Raw genomic sequence first — 21,553 nt, 5'->3', positions numbered from 1 at the left:
TTGTAAAAATAAATATGTTACTAAAAGTGATTGCACTAATTAATATATACTTTTTAATCTTATCATTTAGTGATTTTCTACCTATTCTTTTCAAAATAAAACTTATACCAAACCAAAATGATATATTTTCTATAAATGTATTGATTGGTCAATACATTGGTCTATGCTAAAAGAGTTGTTTTGAAAGTCTTCTAGACCAAAGCCTTAAGCTTATTGGTTGGTCGGGTTTTTTTTTAAAGTAATGTGGCTATAAATAATTAAACTACAAATATTAGTTTGCATTAGAGATGCCAAAAAAAATGTAACTTCCTTATCAAAAGTCAAGTCTATGAAATCACAAAAACATAACTTACAGTTTAAATACAAAATTACAAGTATATATTTAAAAAAAAACAACAAAAAAGGGAAATTTATTTTTTAAAAAATGTGGCAACAAATAATTAAAAATACAAAAATTAGTTTGCAATTGAGACGCTAAAAAAATGTAGCGTCCTTTAGAAGAGTCATGGAGTCTATAAAATCACAAAAACATAACAGTGCAAATACAATATTAGGCCTACAAGTATATAGTTAAAACAAAATTAACAAAAAATAAATTACAGCTTTTATATAGTTCTACTTTCATGTTTATAGCTCAGAGCGCTATGGTCCAATCTCATTTGTGGACCAGTGGAAGAAAGGGAGTATCAGGGAGAAGGTTTTTCCATGCTGTCTTTAGCAATCAGTAAAATCAACTCTGCTCGTCGAACCTCGATCCTCTTTCATAGGTAGCCAAGCCAATCCAAGTTCAAGCGACCACGCATCGCAAAAAAAAAAACATGTAATGACATATTATCTCTGTATTGTTGAAAACTGACTAAATATTGCAATAAATATGAGCATAGTCCGTTTGAGACTCATCAAATATTGGATTATTGACTTTCACAGTTTGGGCAGAGAGATGCAAGTAGCTGGCAAGGGTTTCGTAGATGGCTTTGTAGTGGCTCTAGTAATACAGAAAAGTACATTTTACTAGTAACAAACCATAACAAATAAACATGTTACTTTAAACACTTATCATTCTACGATATGGAAAATGGTTATGCTTGCCCTGGATCTATCAAAATATGTGGGTTACAGTAAAGGCGCGGTGGCTGAGCGGTAAAGCGCTTGACTTCCGAATCGGTGTCCCGAGTTCGAATCCTGGTGAAGACTGGGATTTTTATTTCGGGATCTTTGGGCACCTCCAAGTCCACCCATCTCTAATGGGTACATGACATTAAATGAGGAAAAGTAAATGCGATATGTCGTTGTACTGGCCACATGATACACTTGTTAACCGTACACCACGGAAACAGATGACCATTACATCATCTGCCCTATAGACCACAAGGTCTGAAAGGGGAACTTTACTTTACAGCTAGGTCTGCGTAGGTACGGGAAATACGGTATTCCTCATAGTTTAAAAAAAAAGAATGTGCTTTCTATCTTATAGCTTTTTTTTTTTGGTGCTGAGATACTAACAAGCTTTTTTGAATTCTCTTCTGGATTGTTGTAACACAATCTACGTGAATTAAACTGAATTGGGACATTTTAAGACAATATACTTGATAGTTTCGTAAAATTTAAAGATAAGTATCTGCAATGCTTGTACGTTTGTATTTATGTTGAAAATTTAAAGCTTTGATAACTTTTCTAAACGAGAACAGCTTGCTTTATGTGGGGGAGAAAATAAGGATAAATAATTAATAAAAAATAATAAATAATAAACTAAAAAAAACTGCCTTATTAAGTTTCTTCTAAATTTCTAAACGACTAATGTTTTTGAAAAGAAAAAATTTTTAGTGCTTTAAACATTGTAAATGATAAATCATTTAAATAAGTTAAAATTTAAGAAGACAAGGTAAGCATTGATATAAATCAGGGGGGGGGTAAGCAATTGGATTAGCGATGATTTAGGTATTGTGTTTAATATTTAAAAAAATTGAAATCATAAGTACACATTTTATTTTTTTTTAAATAAAAAAATGTCTTTTTTTTTTTTTTGGATTTCTACTCACAAAAGTTGGCACTACTTCAGGACGAACAGTTTTAGTTGCTCCAACAATAAGAGGTACATTAAAAGAAGTCTCCGTCTCAAGTCTCTCCATCAGCAAGGACAGGACACACAGGAAGCCACTGTACGTTGCACCATTTCTTTGGTTTGGTTTAAAAGAAAAACAGTTACTCAAATTAATATTAAACAACCCATAACTAACGGAATTCTCTTCAATAACTGGTATTGATAAGCATTTATTAGACATATTTAGAGATTGTATTAGATCAGTCTGCGTGTGTTTTAGTTAGCCATAAATGTATTAAATCAAACTATAGAAGTTGTAACTTTATGACAGATTTATGTTTAATGTTTCATTATTATTGCAATTTAGAAACAAATTTACATAAATATTTACTAGCACAGATGTAAGAGCCATACAAACGGTTTGTGAAAACCACTCCTTTATAGTGGAGGTGCAGTGGCTGCGCGATAAAGCGCTTGGCTTCCGAACCGGGAGTCCCGGGTTTGAATCCTTATGGCATATCTTAAACAAGATGGGACAGTCGATTTCTCAAACCAATTATAACGTAGCTCTACAGTTAAAGAGGTATTGCTAAAAAATGAATCGTTCTAATATACCGGTTAAATGACAAGTCACAAGAGACAAATTAGTGTGACTATATGAGGTTGAATAAGGCATACACACATACACACTGGAAAGACAGAAAGTCAAAAAGAGAGTTGCATACAAAAATACATATCCTTTTCTATAACCTCATTCTGTCGCGAAGCGACCATGGAAAATCTTATGGAAATGAGATGAATGCCTGGGCATTAGCTGTGGTCGGAACGATGTCGCCCATACATCAGTTTCCCCCTCTCCTCGCAGCTGATGTATCCAAAGGAAGGCAGTGCCGATACAGTTTGGGATCGGCGGCGTCGCAGGTTCTGCCAGGGTGTAGCACTGGGTGCTGCAAACTGCCTTAGGATCGCCAGCTCCTGATTTTTCCTCAGGGTTGACTCCCGAAGCCTTTCCCATGATTGGGTATAGCTGCAAGGCAGCAGAAGTTTGAATTCAGAGTTTTCCTTCTCCTAGGTGGGTAGCCAGACATGGCTAACGAGCCCCTCCTGCCCAAAGCTTACTGGTTAAGGCGCCAGTTACTCGCCTTGCCCCTCGTCCTGTTAGTGAGAACATTTGAAACTCAATATCTGAGACAAGCGTGAAGGCCAACAGTAGGACTCATATATAAATACATACATTCAGTTTTTACCTGCACATGTAAACAATTTTCTGATCTTTTTGTAGTTTATATGAAGATAGTTTCTTAAGAAGTGGGACATGTTTCCTTGTATCCAGGTCAGCAAACTTGGCATACAGGCAAGTGACACTGAGCACCTTTTCTCTCTGTGGATACATGTTGTATTGAAAGAAATACATTTATCACGTAACCAAGCAACGGAGGATCTAAACATGCTGACTATCTATTCTAGGGAAAAAACAAAACCTTTTTAGAGTACTAAGTACTGGTGCGTAGAAAAAAAATAAACAAACCAAAACACTTTCAATTAAAAACACGATGTTAGGTGGTGGATAAATGATAAAAAGCTTGACTTGTACTTTAGAGGCGCGGTGGCTGAGTAATAAGGCGCTAGATTTCCTAACCGAGGTTTCGGGTTCGACTCCTAGTGAAAACTGGGATTTGTGATTTTGGAATCTTGGGCCTCTGAGTCTTCCAAGCTCTAATGAGTAACTGACATTACTTGGGGAAAAGTAAAGGCGGTTGGTCGTTATACTGACCACATGACACCCTCGTAAACCGTGGGACACAGAAACAGATGAACTCTACAGCATCAGTTCCATAGATAGCAAAGTTTGAAAGGGAAACTTTACTTTTTTTTTTTTAAACTTTGTAAGCATACAAGCAACACTGGTTGTAGAGAGTAATGATTGTAAACTTTATAGGGACTTTGGTAAACATTAAACTATTTGAATACATATAATTATAATACATATCTACGTTACAGTATCTCAGTATATATATATATATATATATATATATATATATATATGTCCATTTATCTATATCTTTATATAGGAGAAAACTAATTCCTAACAGATCAATTTCAATTCATTATTGTATCATTGTTATTTTGACTGCTTTGGTATCATTCGTCTCCAATACAATGCTACGTGTTCCGGTTGAGACTATGTTTACATGTGTAAGGGGTAACAGGGTGTGTGTGAAGTAGTATTTGAATGATGGTATCTGTGCTGGCTTTAAGTAGCTCAGCAACTCACTTCGAATGAAATATAGAATGTTCTGGTTCTAGTTGAAATCGAGCTCAACCCTTGTAAAGGGCTCACGTAATGGGATGCTTGGTCTAGAGGCTAAGTACGCTTGAACTTAGATTGGCTCCCTATGAAAGGCGCTCCAGGTTCAACACCAGACTCGAGCAGAATTGTGTTTACTGGGCATGCTAAAAACCTTATACCAGGTACCCCTTTCACCCACTGGTCCACAAATGAGATTGGACCATAGGGCTCTGAGCATGCTATAAGCATGAAAGTAACGCTATATAAAAGCTATATTTTTTTTTTAATTTTAATTTATACGGATCCCATATAGGGTGCTGTAGCTAGGGATTAGGGGCTCGGGGGGTTGACCTCTTTAGGGTTCCTGTATTTTGACATTGGACATTGGACATCATGACATGAGATTATGGTGTAATATTTAATGTAAAAACACATTTCGGGCACTTATTTTGGGGCACCCTCAAGTGAAGGCCCGGTTGGATCCCCCCCCCCCCCTCTAGCTAAGCCACTGGTGGTATACGTTTTATTTTAACCTAATTAGCTTCAAATATCTCATTGCAGTCAAGAAACAAGATTAAAGAAAACTATTTTGATGTTAACTTACTGAAAGATCTGACTGAACTTGTAAAGATTGTTCATACCAAAGGTTATCGACTTTGTAGGACACGTTGTTCACTTTGAAAGGACCACACTTGAGAGCACTCTCAGCAGGACTTGGTGCAAATTTGGAAACAGTCTAATGGCACAAATATAATAGTCTAAATATTCATTGCAAAAATATGTAACTCTTATTTCAAAGATGATAGTAATGTAATATGTAATGTTATAAGAAGTTATGCATTTTTGTTGGTGTAGTTTGCCAAACTTTTTCCTTAAGGGAACACTTCGCACATTCTGAGTAGTTTGTGAAATGTTCCCCTTTCAGATCTTGCAATCTATAGGGCACATGATATAAAGGTCAAATGTTTCTGTGGCCCACGGTTAGCGAGGGCGTCATGTGGCCAGCACAACGACCAACCTACTTCACTTTTCCCCAACTATTTTCAGGTACCCAATAGAGCTGGATAGACTCATAGGCGCCCAAAGATTACGAAAGTAGAAATCTCAGGATTTGAACCCGGGATCCCCGGTTCGGAAGCCAAGAGCATTACAGTTCAGCCACGGCGCTTCCTTCCTTTATTATTAGAGAGATTAATTCCCATGGTGTTCTACTTGTTAGTTGTTTAAGCAGTTCGTGGAACACCTATTGAGGCCCCGCGGAACACAGTTTGGGAAACACTGATTTAGGCTTTTACAAAATAATACTTCATATAAAGAACGACAATCTGTAGACACAATCTAGTACTTGTATCCCAAAAAATAGGACTTTTTTTTGGCTACTATCTTGTTTGAAAATTACTTTTCTAAACAGAGAGATTGAAAGGCGATGACGGCTAGCGCAGGAATGAGAAAAGCTCACAGAAGTATTTTCAAGACAAAATATGTCGTCAAACTCTAGTAGAAAAGTTAGAAATATTGGTGTCAATAACTTATAACTTTGATATTTATTTTTTTTTTGGCTTTATGCCACTTTTTTGGCTATTTCGGCCTCAATCCCTTTTGGTTGGTGGATATTTACCACCGATATTCATTGTCTCTAATTAATTTTCGGGAGATTGAAGTCGATTTTTAATCCCTATCGGGTGGGAAGAAATATTTCCCAGTATTTGTAAATTTATTTTTATTCGACTAACAGATTTTTTTATGTCTTTAATAATAAAAATAATAATAATAATAATAGTAATTATAATAATAACAATACTATTAATAATAATAATAATAATCTTTGTTAAACGTAAGGAAATGTGTCTTACAATTTGTACACTACTTCAAACAAAACATTAAAACTATAGAAAACCAAAGTGTACATTTACACCAGACTCACTCATAATTTACATGTGACAAAGTTTATATCAAATGGTTCATATTCAATGATTTGATTGATTGCCAGGGGAACAGAGTTTTTAAGTCAGTCTTTCTGTGTTATCGGTGTCTAGTATCTATTTTGTGATGGTAAAATTACTGAATCCTGATCCAAAGGTTGATTTATATTATTTTATTTGATTTTCTAAAACTGCATAAATAAAATAAGGTTAATCACTGTCGCTGTGTTAATTACACCATGTGGTGGAATAAGTAATCACTGTCGCTGTGTTAATTACACCATGTGGTGGAATAAGTCCGCCGATCGGTCCGTTTGCACTTCCCGCTGAGGACGATGGCCTGCGACTCCTAGGGGTAAAGTCTTAGAGCCACAACGTGGTAAATATTTTGTTAGTATTATATAGGCACTTTGACAGGCACAAGCAAGAACCAAAGCTTAGGGATTTTGTGGAAGAAACAAATATATTTAATAAAGATTAATTAAGAAAGAAATACAATCAACTATTAAAAAAAGGGGGGGGGATTTTATGATAACTTTTAAAATAATAAACTGGGATGTTGCTCATAAAGACTCGAGTATTGTTTGCTTGTTCGGATGTCTCTCACTTCTTTGTATCCAAGATTCTCCATTGGGGTGGGTGTCGCAAGACGCGAGCAGTGTGCTGGCGCCTGCTTCAACTGGTCGTTGTCTAGGGAGGGCGGTTCTGGAGGCCCGACTGTTGACGCTGGAACTGTGTATTTCGTGGCTTTAGCCCTGTCGCGATTTAACTGGTATTGGCGTTTGTGTATACAACTCACATATAACACTGAACACCAGTATAATTGTTAAATACAAGTAACGTAAAATTTATTGATGGATAGAATCATCCACGCACATGTGGTTACATCCATGTAATCTGATAAGAAAACTAAAACAAATAGAAGTGTAGTTCAAAATCCTTAAACAACCAGACCCTCCGCTCTCAAGAAACCCACGCTGACTGCCCAGGACCCCTTTTTCACGTTGTAGACCATGTGACCAGGTCACGTGACAATAAAATACGTATTAAAAGCATACAGGTACTTATTTCCCTTCCCAATACTAAAATAAATTCAACTAAATAAAAGATACTAAAAACATAAATAAGTGTATTAGATCTAAAATAAAAATAATAGTAAAAAAAAAATAAAACATTCCACAATACTGAGGCCATGATGGCGGGTAAGGGGTCAGTTGGGTCAACATTCCATAGCCAGTGGACTGGTGTTGTTCTGATACACACACAAACGGGTGTGGGCTCACAGCCAACATTCCATAGCCAGTGGACTGGTCTTGTTCTGATACACATACAAACGGGTGTGGGCTCACAGCCAACATTCCATAGCCAGGCCCGTAGTGGACTGGTCTTGTTCTGATACACACGCAAACGGGTGTGGGCACGCAGCCAAACATTCCATAGCCAGGCCCGTAGTGGAGTGGTGTTGGTTTGCTACACACACAAACGGGTGTGGGCACACAGCGGTTTGTGACAGCGGGGTGATTTGAGGCTCCGTTGTGCTTGCAGCCAGTTGCTGGTGTCCTGCGGGTAGGCAGGCACTAGTGTGATGAATAAGAGGATGCCACCGGCGCGGCCTACGTCATCACTCGTCAGATGCCAAGGTTATGCGTCACTGATGATGCGTGTGTCCGAAACCACTGTGTTGCTGTGTAGTGTACATAGACAGAAAGATTTCTTTTAGACTTTTCGAAACATTCATCATGGATTAAAACTCTGGATCTACAATGGTGAACAAATGTCTCGTTTAGTAAAGGTTTAGATTTAGATCTAGATCTAGTAGATGCTTTCCGATTACCAAAAGATGATGTCTTAGAAAGAAAAAAAATGGCCAGCGGTAAAGGCTTAGAAGGATTAGATCTACGTAACATTAAAGGAGTACTCTAAAGTAAGTAAATATTGCTAGATCTAGATCCTGCATTTTAATATTATAAATAATTAACTGACTTTTATGCTTTTGATGATTATATAAAGTCAAAGTGGGTAGATGTAGGCCTACGACCTAGGCATTAAATACTTGATCTAGAATAATCTAGATCTAGATTTATTACTTTACAAATTAGGCTAGGACGATGCAGATCTAATTGTAAATCTATATTAATTTAATAAAGGTAATTTTTTTATTATTAAATGTAAAAAAAAAACAAACAAAAGGAATGATAATCAATTTTCGTAGAGAAAAGAAAGAAAATGATATTGTTTCTGTAGCTGAAGAAACTATTGAAATAGTGCAAACGTTTAAATACCTTGGCACTATCCTAGACAATGTTTTTTGTTTGGTGAAATGCACAAATTTCCATTCGGACAATAAAGATTATTATTATTATTATTATAAATTAAATTTTTCTGTAAATACTGATTATATCAGCAAAGATTACGATTACTGAGAAGACTATCCTCGTTTAATGTTAGCGAAAAGGCCTTGGCTAAGTTTTATCACGCTCGCATCTGCAATATTTTAAGTTTCAATATCACTGCCTGGTATGGCAATCTGAGCATTAGAAAAAAAATAAACTCCACAGAATCCTAAATGCTGCTGGTAAAGTAATTGGCAAAAAACAAACCCCATTTGGGCAGCTGTTTGAGACAAACATCTATAAAAAAGCTAACAAGATCCTAGAAATAAAGAATCACCCTTTGGGTCAGAATTTTGTGATTTTACCATCACAAAAGAGATACAAGACACCGATAGCAAAGACAAACAGACACAAACACTCTTTTGTTCCCCTGGCAATCAAATCATTAAATAGAAACAATTTGATGTAAAATTTTTTCGTATGTAAATTATGAGTGAGTCAGGTATGAATGTACATATTTTTTCATAGTTACTAAGTTCTGTTTGGGGTAATACACAAATTGTAAGACAAAATTCCTCACGAACAATAAAGATTATTATTATTATTATTAAAGTAAGATCTAAAGTGTCTTTACTTTATCTTTCATCATAGCGTCTGTCTCAAAAGCTACAAGCACTGATACGTTGTACTGTGACACGAGTCTCCAAAACTCAACAACAGTGATGGGCATTGGTAGCTGGGTAACAATATGCCTGGATTTCTTGTCAAAATTCTACAAAGAAAAACATTGCACAAACAAATAACTTGAATTGTAACTTGAAAAGCAATATAGTTGCATTGTAAAATATATTTCATCTACCACTTTTTAATCGAAAACAAGAATGGATTCAAAGTTTGAAATTTATGTTTTATATATAAATTTGTACATTATTGTTTCTATAAAAGTTTGATAATAAAAACATATTGTTGTAACCTTTCTATGCACACCGCCATCCAAATTAGTGCAGAAGGTGCGCACTGTTAGAGACTAGACTAGGACGGGTGTTTAAATAAGGAAAGAAGAAAATTGAGTCCCGCCCAAGTTTAGAGCTGATGAAGAGGCTGTGCTCAAGGCAGACGTTGTTCTATGTATTTCTTATGTTTCCATCTAAATAAACATCTATATCGTTGAGTTGCCTCCACTAAGTTATTACAATATTTTTTATTTTAAAAGCCAAGACACAATGAGTTTGTTGCAATGGATGGCTGCCTGGTCGTGCGGTTTGCGCGCTGGACTGTCGTTTGGATTTATCGACGGTCGAGGGTTCAAACCCTGCCCGCTCCCATCCCCTGTCGTCCTGCGGGAGGTTTGGACTAGGAAGTAAACTATCTTCAACTCTGAAGGAACATCCGAAACATGTAAAACATTTTTACAATGATGTATAGAAGAAGAGTAATAACATTAAAAGAAGTTCACTGACATAGGTACAAGGCAGTTCAATTCTTGCTGGTAACGCACAATATAATTATATCTACAACATAATACACTGTTATTATTGATTGTTTTTTTTTTGTCGAGTGACCGATGAAACGTTTAGATTGGTAAATGAGCATAAAGTGAAAGGTCGAAACAGGACTAGACAAACTGAAAGGATGCGTGGTGGTAGCGTAGACGGGAGGCCGTCCTAGACCAGTTCCGTGTCGGTCACCGCCCAGTTGGTGAATACTTCGGGCGGTATTAGAGAGCACCAAGATTCACGGTATCGCCACTGCATAGAGTACGACCACATTCTTTAAGAATGTTACATTCTGCACGAAAGCCGAAGGTGACAACGAGATGAGAGAGGCATTGGGGCTGTCCTTGTACGGAGATAAGGCGGGACTGTCCTTGTACGGAGATAAGGCAGGGCTGTCCTTGTATGGAGCTAAGTCAGGGCTGTCCTTTACGGAGATAAGGCGGGGCTTTCCTTGTATGGAGCTAAGTCAGGGCTGTCCTTTACGGAGATAAGGCGGGGCTGTCCTTGTATGGAGATAGGTCCAGACTGTCCTTCTATGGAGATAAGGTGGGGCTGTCCTTGTATGGAGATAAGGCGGGGGACTGTCGCTGTATGGAGATAAGGTGGGGCTGTCCTTGTATGGAGATAAGGTGGGGCTGTCCTTGTATGGAGATGGGTCCAGACTGTCCTTGTATAGAGATAAGGTGGGGCTGTCCTTGTATGGAGATAAGGTGGGCTGTCCTTTACGAAGATAAGACGGGGCTGTCCTTGTATGGAGATAAGGTGGGGCTGTCCTTTACGGAGATAAGACGGGGCTGACCTAGTATGGAAATAAGTCGTGGCTGTCCTATGACTCTAAAACTCACTGCCCGATTTCTTGTACGTCTTTTAATGGAATTAATTCTCAACATGTTTCTCACTATAGGAGTTTCTGATTGACAGAATCGAAGGTTTGATCATTTGGCATCCTGTAATTTAATTTTGTGTTTTCTAACGTATCCATAAGAGCTATGGAGGAAACCGCTGCCCTGATCTCTCTGGATGAAAGAAGAGAAATAAAAATCCTTTCCCAATTCACTAAATTGGAAACCCTGGAGAGGCACCCACTCAGAACAAAAATCCACAAAACTGGCACAAAAAACCGTCTCAAAAGGACCAATTTCATAAAGGAATCTCTAAACTTAAAAAAGAAACACCAACATGAAAAAATTACTCTGGAATCCACGATACACTATAATGAATCTCCACCCTGGGACGAAAGCCCTCTTCGTACTATAAGGGACCATATTGAAAACATAAAAAGAAAATCTGATTACAGACCAACAGAGCTCAAGGAAATAGTGAACTGTTTTCTACATACCAATCACCCTAGCAATCAGTGGATCAGAGTTTACACGGATGGCTCATCCCATAAAGCCACCACAAATGGAGGAGCTGGAATACTTATCGAATGGCCAGATGGAGGAAAACTAGAAAAATCCATTGCAACTGGAGAGCTCTCTGACAGTCACAGAGCAGAAAGGGAAGCCCTAGCACTAGCTGCTACCATGCTAGCAAATCATCCAAGTTCCCCTCACAGATTGTCTTTCTAACAGACGCGAAAACAACCCTCCAAAGCTTGCAAAACTCTGATTCCCCTTATATTAAAAACCTCAGAACAGCACTTACAAAGCTCAACAACAAAAGCAAAAAAACTGTTATTCAATGGATACCAGCTCACATACAACTAACAGGAAATGAGAAGGCTGACACACTCGCCAAGAGTGGGAGAACAAACTCACAAGTAAACTCTGCACTCTATCCAGAAAAATGAAGAAATTAATTGTTGATAAAATAAATGAGAAATGGACGAGCTCCCATCCAAATCACAAGAAAGATGACGCTTACTATAAGCTATCCCGACAAGACCAACGTCTAATCTTTCGACTCAGGACCGGACACAACAGAATGCGACAACACATGTTCCAGAAGCTCAAAATTGGAACCAGTGAAATCTGCCCATGTGGAGTATCACCAGAAAATGCCGACCACGTCCTCCAAAACTGCTCTCTCTACCAATGGCCCGTATAAGACGTTGGCCCCAAATCACCCTAATAGAAAGAAAACTATATGGAGAGCTCCCTAATTTGGAAACCACTGCGCAGTTCATCTCATGTATTGGTCTAGTCATATAAACATTCCAACATAACAATGAGAACGATGAAGAAGAAGAAGTAACGTATCTGCACTGAAATGGGAACAACGTTTGGACCTGTTAAATAAAGGTTAGGTTTAGTTGGTTTGGAAAGAAAAGTGTTTCGTGCGGTGTTCAGGTTATGTATTAAATTACGTAATCAGCCTTCAGGGCTAGCTGCATTGAGCTACATCAAAGAATGATTTTATCAGCACTAGTTGAAATTAAAACAATGACAGAAATATCAATATACAATGTGTTGACTATATATATATATATATATATATATATATATATATATATATATATATATATATATATATATATATATACACAGAGAGAGAGAGAGAGAGAGAGAGAGAGATCTGTAAGTACCTGTAAAAAAACTGCGTTGATGTAGTCCCCGTTGTTTAGGGGTTCACAGCTGAGAATCGGTCTGTCTTTGTCACCTGAACGTGAATAAATGTATGTTATAATTAAAAGTATAATGTTATATTTTAAACGTCAAAGACATCACATTTCTATTTCTATTCGGAAGCCCATGGGTTATATCGTCTAAGAGGTCAAAAGTCTAAATACATGTATCATAGTTCATATTTAACGTATGCATCTCTTTTTAGCGGCCCCCTTAAGGGGAAAAAGCCGCTATTAGGTTTGTGCAAAATGTCCGTCTGTCCGTCTGTCACACTCAGATCTCGAAAACTAGAAGAGATATGAAAAATATTATTTCATCATTAAATGCGGCTTGAAAAGTTTAGGTGCAACGGCTACTTTTGGTTTTCTAAAAGCAAACGTTTAATTTATGAAATTAATTATGCAAGCGATTTTTTCATAAAAATACACCAATTCTAAAACAATTACGTAAATGTAAGGGAGGCAATGTTACAATATGCTAACAAAGATTGACAATTTTTGTGTATTTTCAGTATCACTAAGTCAAATATATTTTTAAAATGTACAGGAAATGTTTACAACAAATACAAATAATAGTTAAAGACGTTTTTCTGGTCAACTAGCTGCTAAAATTAAAAGAAAACATTTCTGTTTGTTTATAAAGGCTAATAATGCACTTTGTATGTAAATATCACGCACATTTTTTTAAATGGACTTTTTATGCAGCGATTTTCGTGCAGTAGCGTAACGTCGCAACATGATCAGGTGCTAAACCAATTCCTTAAACTTTTTTTAAAAATCAGATTTTATTTATTTTTTGTTTAGTGCCCCCATCCGAATAAAAAAGCTTATTTTTGTGCGTTTTGTCTGTTGGTCGGTCTGTCCGTCACGATTAGATTTAAAAAACTAGAACTCTAAAAGCTATTGAAAATCTGATTTACCCTTTAATGTTCCTCCCATAACATCTCAATAGTTTTAAGTATCTAAAATTGATTGTTCCGGATTTTTTTGTGCAAAACTAATCAACGCCAACAAATGTTTGTTTGCTCTTCTAACTTATATTACATTCAATTTCCATGCTTAAACGTTGCAAAAACACATTATCAATAATATGTTGTTCCGTTTTTTATGTAAATAGCATATTAATGCTAAATCATAATCTCTATACTGACTTATATTTCATTAAGTGTAAAAATGTTCCGGATATTGTTTTATAAAACATGAATTATGCCTAATGATTGTTTGAAATCGCATAAGGCTTTTAAAAAAAGTAATTTACTAGAATTGATTACTGAAAATTACTTTTTAGACATTTAATTTTCTTGTAAAACATAACATAGAAGTTTTGTAATCGATAAAGAAAGTTCCGGATTTTGTTTCTTACAAATCGTCGCCAGAAGTTTCCGAATTTATTTAAAAATCTACTAACGCCAAATAATTGTTTGAACTCCCTCTTCTAATTAATAAACAAATAATCTTCTCATTTACGAAATAATGTTTTTACGGATTTTTATGAAAAATATTTTAACTCACTACTCTCTTACAGTACATTTAACTTTCTACCTAAAACATTAAAAAATCTAATTATCGTTAATATTATGTTCCGATTTTTAAGGAAAACAGAATCCAAACACCAAAGTAAGGTATGAAAATCTCTCCACGTGGCTGTAGTACATCTAATTTTTATACGAGACCATCCAAAAAATTTAATTAACGGTATTACATTTATCTGAAATTCTCTTTTTCTTTTACTATTTATACAAACATCCGGAAGAATCTATTATATAAACTTTTCAATTGTGTTCATACCTAAAAATTATTGCGATGTTTTGAAACGTAAAATAAAGGTTAATCAATTTTTAATAACTTTTAGTTGTTTTTTTTATATCAAGATAACGGACAGACCGACTGACAGACAAAACGCAAAAACAATGTGGCTTTGATCCTTTTTAAATAATATCTATTAGAACTCAGTGCACCAATGTCTATGAACCCTCGTTAAATATCTCGTGTAAATAAAGACATTTTTTTTATGGTACCGGTACTAGCCTATTGTGAGGTAATGAAATTTTTTTTCTTTGACGTCATATGAATGGACTCTTTAAATGTAATGTTAAAAGAACGCACTCGGTGCACCAATGTCTATTAACCCTCGAAAAAATTGCTTGTATTAATGAAAACATATTTTAGTCTAACTAAGCCGTGTGACGTATTTTTTTTTTTCCTTTGACGTCACATGGAATGAATTCTTTAAATGAAATGCTAAAAGAACGCACTCGGTGCACCAATGTCTATGAACACTCGAGAAATGGCTCGTGTTGATAAAGGTGACTTTTAGTCTAGCTAGGCCTTGTGACGTAGTGTTTTTTTTTCCTTTGACGTCATATGGAATGAATTCTTTAAATGAAATGCTAAAAGAACGCACTCGGTGCACCAATGTCTATGAACACTCGATAAAAGGCTCGTAATGATGAAGGCGATTTTTATTCTAGCTAGGCCGTGTGACGTAGTGTTTTTTTTTTACTTTGACGTCATATGGAATGAATTCTTTAAATGAAATGCTTAAAGAACGCACTCGGTGCACCAACGTCTATGAACACTCGATAAATGGCTCTTATAGATGAAGGCGATTTTTAGTCTCGCTAGGCCGTGTGACGTAGTGTTTTTTTTCCCTCTGACGTTATATGGAATTAATTCTTCAAATGAAATGAAAAAAGAACTCGGTATAGTAATGTTTATTAAGCCTCGTTATGTGACTAGCGTTTAAAAAAGGAATGATATCTTGATTTAGATCTAATCTAGATTTTTTAAACTAGATCTAGATTTTTATTACAGTATATCTAGATCTGGATTTATATTCTATTTAAAATTATTTTAGAGTCTAGATCTAGAATTTCTAGATCTAGTTTAGACTAAAATAGACTAGATTAAGATGTAGAATTTCAATTTCTAAACTTAAAGTGTAAAAAAAAAAGTGTAGATTTTCATTTCCAAACGTTTTGATCAATATTGTAATGTTTTAATATACTAAAACTAATCTACTATTTTTTTATTAAATTTAAATTTAAATTTACGGCAAATGAATCTTTGAAACATTATTACTTTTGACCATCGGATGGCTGCCTGGTCGTGCGGTTTGCGCGCTGGACTGTCGTTCAGATTTATGGATGGCCCAGGGTTCAAACCCTGCCCGCTCCCATCCCCCGTCGTCCTGCGGAAGATTTGGACTAGGAAGTAATTATCTTCAACTTTGAAGGAACATCCGAAACGTGTAAAACATTTTACATCAAAATTAAATCACCTCTTGAATATTATTTGCGAATATGCAGATCCGACAGGGATCCGACTTCGACGGGGGCCGCCTCTGAGTTTGTGTAACACAAACTCTCTTTGTAATCTTGTTAAATTTAGGTAAAGTTTTAATGTATTTAGAAACCCAATTGAGTATACTTTAATAATAAACAAGAGGATATGTATTAGTTTTGTTTGTGATATTGAAATAAACGTGATCACACTTGTGGATATATTCTTCTGTTAGAACTCTTTTTAGCTTTAAAAGACAAGAATAATTTCAGAAAACAAATATTACAAATAGATGTTGAAATAAGGTTTATATATTTTACTAGGTCGTTATCTTATCTTATATAATACAGACGTTACTTCAAAAAAGAAGATGATTACGTCCTACGCGTCATGCATTCAGTCCTGAATATTAACCAATGTCTTAAATTCTGCCAAGTCACTGGTTTTACTAGCTAGCTCAGGCAACCCATTCCATGCTCTAATAGCACTAGGGAAGAAGGAGTATTTGTACAAATTTGTCCTAGCATATGGGATGAGGAATGTGCCTTTATCTTGGTGTCTTTCAGAGTATTTTATTAAATTTTGATTTTGTTTTGGAAGATTATGGTTCAGTGTTTTATGCATGAGTGCTACTTTACTTTTGAGTCTTCTGTCCTGAAGACTTTCTAAATTTTGTGATTTAATAAAGGTGTTGCTCTAGTGAAATAAGAATATTCGTTTGTTATGAATCTCACTGCTCTATTTTGTGTCTGTTCCAGTTTCTTGATGTTTTCTTGAGTTGAGGGGTCCCAAATAGTGAATGTTAATTCTATTATTGGCCTAACCAAGGTTAAATAACATTTTAGTTTTATATTCTTATTAGATTAATAGAAATTTCTTTAAATAAACCCTAATGCTTTGTTTAATTTTTGATAGTTTCATCAATATGGGTCGTTGATAGAAATGAATACGTACTTGGGACTATGGAATGAAATCTGTTTCTTAAATCTATTTTGAAATTCGCAAACACGTATTCACTTTCATCCACGTTTTCGTCTTCGAGATTATCGTCTTCTTCCTTTGTCCTGCTCAAAGTGGAGATAACACTGCACACTGCCTAGAAGATGAAGAGAAATGATTTGCTTTAGCCCAAATAATAAAACAGGATTTTTCATAGAACGCAATTAACAAAACAGAAAATATTGTAGGTCATAGATAGAGAGAGTGAATAAAAACATGGAAACTGTACTGTAAACCGTCGAAAGTATAATATGCATAACGTTTGAGCTAACCACCGTAATAAAAAATATATTATAAATTAAAATATATTAAACGAGATGACCCGGGGCGTAGCATACGCCGCTATTTAGTGGTTGGGCGACGTAGAGAATTATATATACAGAGACGATTACTTGTTCTCAACGCCCCCTCTTTTTTTTTTCTGACCCGCCCTCTCTCTCGATGCGTAAGTTACTTGGGGTAAGTCTAGCTGAAATAAAAAAAAAAGTTATCTTTCCGTGACTTTTTCATCGAGGGTTAGAGAGTCGGCGTGCGTGCGTGGTGTCCCACATGGGTGACGTAGAAAATGACCTAGATAATTATATATACAGATAAATTATATTAGATAAATGTAATTGATTTCAGTAATGAAATAAGGCTGGTCTTCTCGAGTCCGAAGATTAATGAGGAATGCAGTATTTTACACGGCTACGCATCCCAAGCTGTGACCTGTTAATTTTTGCACATCTAGCGCAAGCATAACCTTTGTCCGCAGGTGGTAGATTTACATTTTTTTTGTCGTTGTCGTCGGCAGCGGATTTTCTTTTGGTCTCAAATGCGTATCCCGCAGCCTTTGTAAGGGACCTCCAGCTGTCTCGTTCTGAACGAAACCAGATGTTCTCTTCAGAGTCAAGTTCCCTTTTAGACCTTGTGGTCTATAAGGCAGTTGATGTAAAGGTCACCTGTTTCTGTGGCCTATGTTTAACGAGGGTGTCGTGTGGCCAGCACAATGACTTTTCCGAAACTACTAAAGATCCCGAAATTAAAAATCCCAGTCTTCACCGGCATTCGAACCTTTACCACTCAGCCACATCAACTCCTCTTCTATGTCAGTTAAAGTGTAAATAGAATCAAAGTTATGTCCCTTAATAAATTGCCACCATGCATCTAGCGGCCAAATAATCTATCATCGATTTATCCTGTAAAATTACAAGCCGATCAAGACTAGTAGAAACATTGTTAGTAACTTTATAACTGCAATGATTAAGGATGAGCGCAGTATTTCACATGAATATGCAAACCCTCTCGTGACCTGCATATTTTCCCGCAACTCATACAGAGAAAGCCGTTGTCTGTCGACGTTCTATTTAAGTTTACTTTTTGTCTTCTGCGCCTGTTTCAATAAGGGTTTTTCTTTGAGTCTCAAATGTGTGTCCAACAGCCTTTGGGAGAGCTCTCCAACTGTCTCAGAGGCCATCTAGGTCAAGCTACTTTCCACTATGCAAGTCAGGGCGAAATGGCGCCTGGGTTAATCTTACAACTTAAAGGAAGATGACGTAACAGAGGTGCCCCGCGCCCCAAAAAAAAAAGAATAACAATGTAGTAAATCTAAAATGACGATTAACTCTTTAGAATGTACACTTTCTTACACTGATTACAATAAATATTCACTAACAGATCAATAAATTAAACTTTAAACAGACAAAAAACTTATTATTTCAGTTATTAAATTAAAAGATACTATTTCTAAGTACCAGATATTCATTTTCCAATGTCTGATTGTCTGGTAGATATTTGATGTTAGAAGTATGCAATGTTGCTTTTGAGCAAGCGATGGCAGCGAGGACTGCTGTGTGCAAGAACTCGTACTGGCCCTGTAGATAGACAAATGGAAACTGAGTAATTAGCTAATATTTCAGTCTAAATGCACACACATAGTTTGCATGATTAACATTGCAAATACAAAGAATTACATTAATTTCACATCAACTGAAGAACGAATGAAAAAAATGGAATTTAAACATATGGAAAATAACAAGGACTACTAATATTTCATGTATGTTTAATTTTTTTAACCTAATGTTTAGCTAACTGGTTTACTTTGAAGCAAGTAACATACCGCTGTTTGAACCATTAACAGTCGGTCTTGTCTAAGTTTGACTACAGTGGAGAATATGTCAACTTGACCTATTTGTTCAGCTTGTTGCATAATATTTAGCAGAGCTATGAATGTTCCGGTACGACCTACACCAGCGCTGAAAACAAAGAGATAAGTCATAAACTTAGGTTGAGATAGATAGTTAGATAAAAAGATAGATAGATTGACTGACAGACAGACAGATTGATAGATAGATAGATAGATAGATAGATAGATAGATAGATAGATAGATAGATAGATAGATAGATAGATTAGATAGATAGATAGATAGATAGATTGATTGATTGATTGATTGATTGATTGACAGATATATAGAAAAGTACATAGATAGATAGATAGATTAGATAGATTGATAGATAGATAGATTGACAGACAGACAGACAGAAAAAAGATTTCATAAAGATTCATAAATTAATGTATTTTCTTGCTACAATTATTGTCTGCGTCTTGTCTATCTAAACGTAAACGTATTCTCTCGACGATGTTTCACAAAAATGTTCCGTACCTGCAATGCACAACCAGGGGTGTACTCGTCTTTAGAGCCGAGACTCTTTGTTCAAACTCAACTAGTGCCCAGGGAGAGGAGGGTACACCGTGGTCAGGCCAAGAGATATAGTGGTACTGTGTCACTTTGTGAGCCTCCTGATCCTAAACGAACACACAAGAATCAAGAACAGCTAGCTGAAGTACCGGTAACTGTTACAGTTTTTAAACTAAAATAACTTACGCTTGTGAGTTAGGTCCTGCTTTAGCCAAAAATGTCAGAAAACATTGATGATGAGATTTCAAAATATTTTTTTTTTCAAATCACTTCACAATTAAAAACAAGCAAAATAAAATAAAATAAAAAAACAACAACAACAAACAAGCTTATCTAAAAGTAAAAAAAAAATCCGCATTTAAAACTATATCTACCAATAATGTACAAGCTATTTCACGTATTCAGTATCAAAGAAAATAATTAATTACCAATAATTTATTGACTAATTAAGTATTTGTGTTTATTGATTCATATCTTGTTAGTCACAATAAATAATTGTTTAACCCTTAAAGTGCGGAGCTTTTTTACAATGAGCGCACACAAAATGGAATTACAATCCTAGTGTTTTAGAGGCTAAACTACACACGCGTCTAAAGGGTTAAAGTATCAACTTGATATAAGAACGCGTGACGAGGAAGTAACATTTAAAATTATCTAAGGGGATTAAACCCCCCCCCCCCCAAATTAACCTTATCTGTGAATAGTGATGAGTTATTTTTCCTTGTTGGTATGAAACAAAATAATAAATGACCAATAATTAATTTTCTAATTGTTTTTTTTTTATATTGAATCGAGTCAGATTTATGCTAATGAATAATGGTAGGAAGTTTCAAATTGATCCAAGAATGGGTGTGGGAGAAATAACGTGTACACACTTTTTAGGTAACAAGCAGACAGATAGACTGACTAATAGACAGAGTGAGTTGATATACGCTTTATAAAATAAAACACCCTTCATTTTACTGTTATATTGATCATGGGCGTAGCCAGGATTTTCTTTCTGGGGGGGGGGGTGATTTTTTTATTCCCCCCCCCCCCCGCGAAAATAAATTAATAGTATGTATGTGTGTGTGTACATGATCTTTATTACATTCTGACCCTTCATTAGTTGAATAATTGTAGACTCCCCGCCATGGACAGCAATGGGGTCTGGGGGGCGGGGAGCTTGGGGGGGGGATTTCATTTCGGGGGGGGTTGAACCCCCAACCCCTCCTCCTGGCTACGCCCATGATATTGATAACAGTGTTTGTAATTCTTTTATTATTTATAATGGCTTATTCATCAATTGAACCGGTCAGGGTAAATCAGTGCTTCAATGACTAAACGTTCTTATCGTAAAGTTGGTCCAGATAGATCATTTCATTCAATTTTGAGCTTAACTCTTTCTCTCCGTAATTATTTACCACATTCTGGTGGAATTAACGCTGGTATCGTCAGTTAGGACAGAAAGAGTTAAACAATCAATTTATGATAAGCTGAAAGTAAATTTCCCGTAACAATTATACATTGATTAAAACTGTTTTCTTATAGACCTACAGTTGTCTGAGCAATAGATAGACACATAATGTAAAGTAGGGAAGAGTTTGGGGATGGTTTTTCTTCACTGGAAAATGGCATCACATATATTTTTGTTTATATTTATTAACTATTTGTGACATACTAAGTGACACTGTTCCCGAGCAATGCTTCTCAGCCTCAGCGTGGCACTCGGGTGGAAACGGTCGTCAGAGGAGACTATATCGACAACAAAGCAAAAAAAGAACTCCGTTGGGGTGCCCGAGTCCGTTGCATTGGCGGGGATAGATGAAAGCCCCGACCCTAACATGTTACTATCCACAGATCGTTCTTATGGCGGACACCTGCCAGGCTGATGTGGTGCAGAGAACATTGTAGAATATTTGTGTTACACAAATAACAAACTAGTGTTTAAGAGGGAAGACATATTA

The 21,553-nt window shown here is 36.0% G+C and overlaps 1 protein-coding gene across 1 annotated transcript in view; it reads right to left on the bottom strand.

Annotated features, from left to right (window-relative positions):
* Positions 1 to 394: 394 nt before the first annotated feature.
* Positions 395 to 21,553, bottom strand: part of LOC106050508 (receptor-type tyrosine-protein phosphatase kappa-like) — a 36,120-nt gene continuing 14,961 nt past the window's right edge. The window contains exons 12-21 of the mRNA XM_056028655.1: positions 19,572 to 19,714; positions 19,028 to 19,163; positions 18,663 to 18,782; positions 16,885 to 17,026; positions 12,610 to 12,683; positions 9,221 to 9,358; positions 4,936 to 5,067; positions 3,289 to 3,422; positions 2,040 to 2,175; positions 395 to 985 (exon numbers count right to left, since the gene is read on the bottom strand). Of these exons, the coding sequence (XP_055884630.1) occupies positions 857 to 985; positions 2,040 to 2,175; positions 3,289 to 3,422; positions 4,936 to 5,067; positions 9,221 to 9,358; positions 12,610 to 12,683; positions 16,885 to 17,026; positions 18,663 to 18,782; positions 19,028 to 19,163; positions 19,572 to 19,714 (1,284 nt within the window). The 3' untranslated portion in view covers positions 395 to 856. The remainder of the gene's footprint in view (positions 986 to 2,039; positions 2,176 to 3,288; positions 3,423 to 4,935; positions 5,068 to 9,220; positions 9,359 to 12,609; positions 12,684 to 16,884; positions 17,027 to 18,662; positions 18,783 to 19,027; positions 19,164 to 19,571; positions 19,715 to 21,553) is intronic.

Source organism: Biomphalaria glabrata, chromosome 5 (assembly GCF_947242115.1).
Source record: "Biomphalaria glabrata chromosome 5, xgBioGlab47.1, whole genome shotgun sequence".
In the NCBI taxonomy this organism is placed as follows: domain Eukaryota; kingdom Metazoa; phylum Mollusca; class Gastropoda; family Planorbidae; genus Biomphalaria; species Biomphalaria glabrata.
Note: the sequence above shows the minus strand (reverse complement) of the source record. Positions and strands in the feature narration are given on the sequence as shown.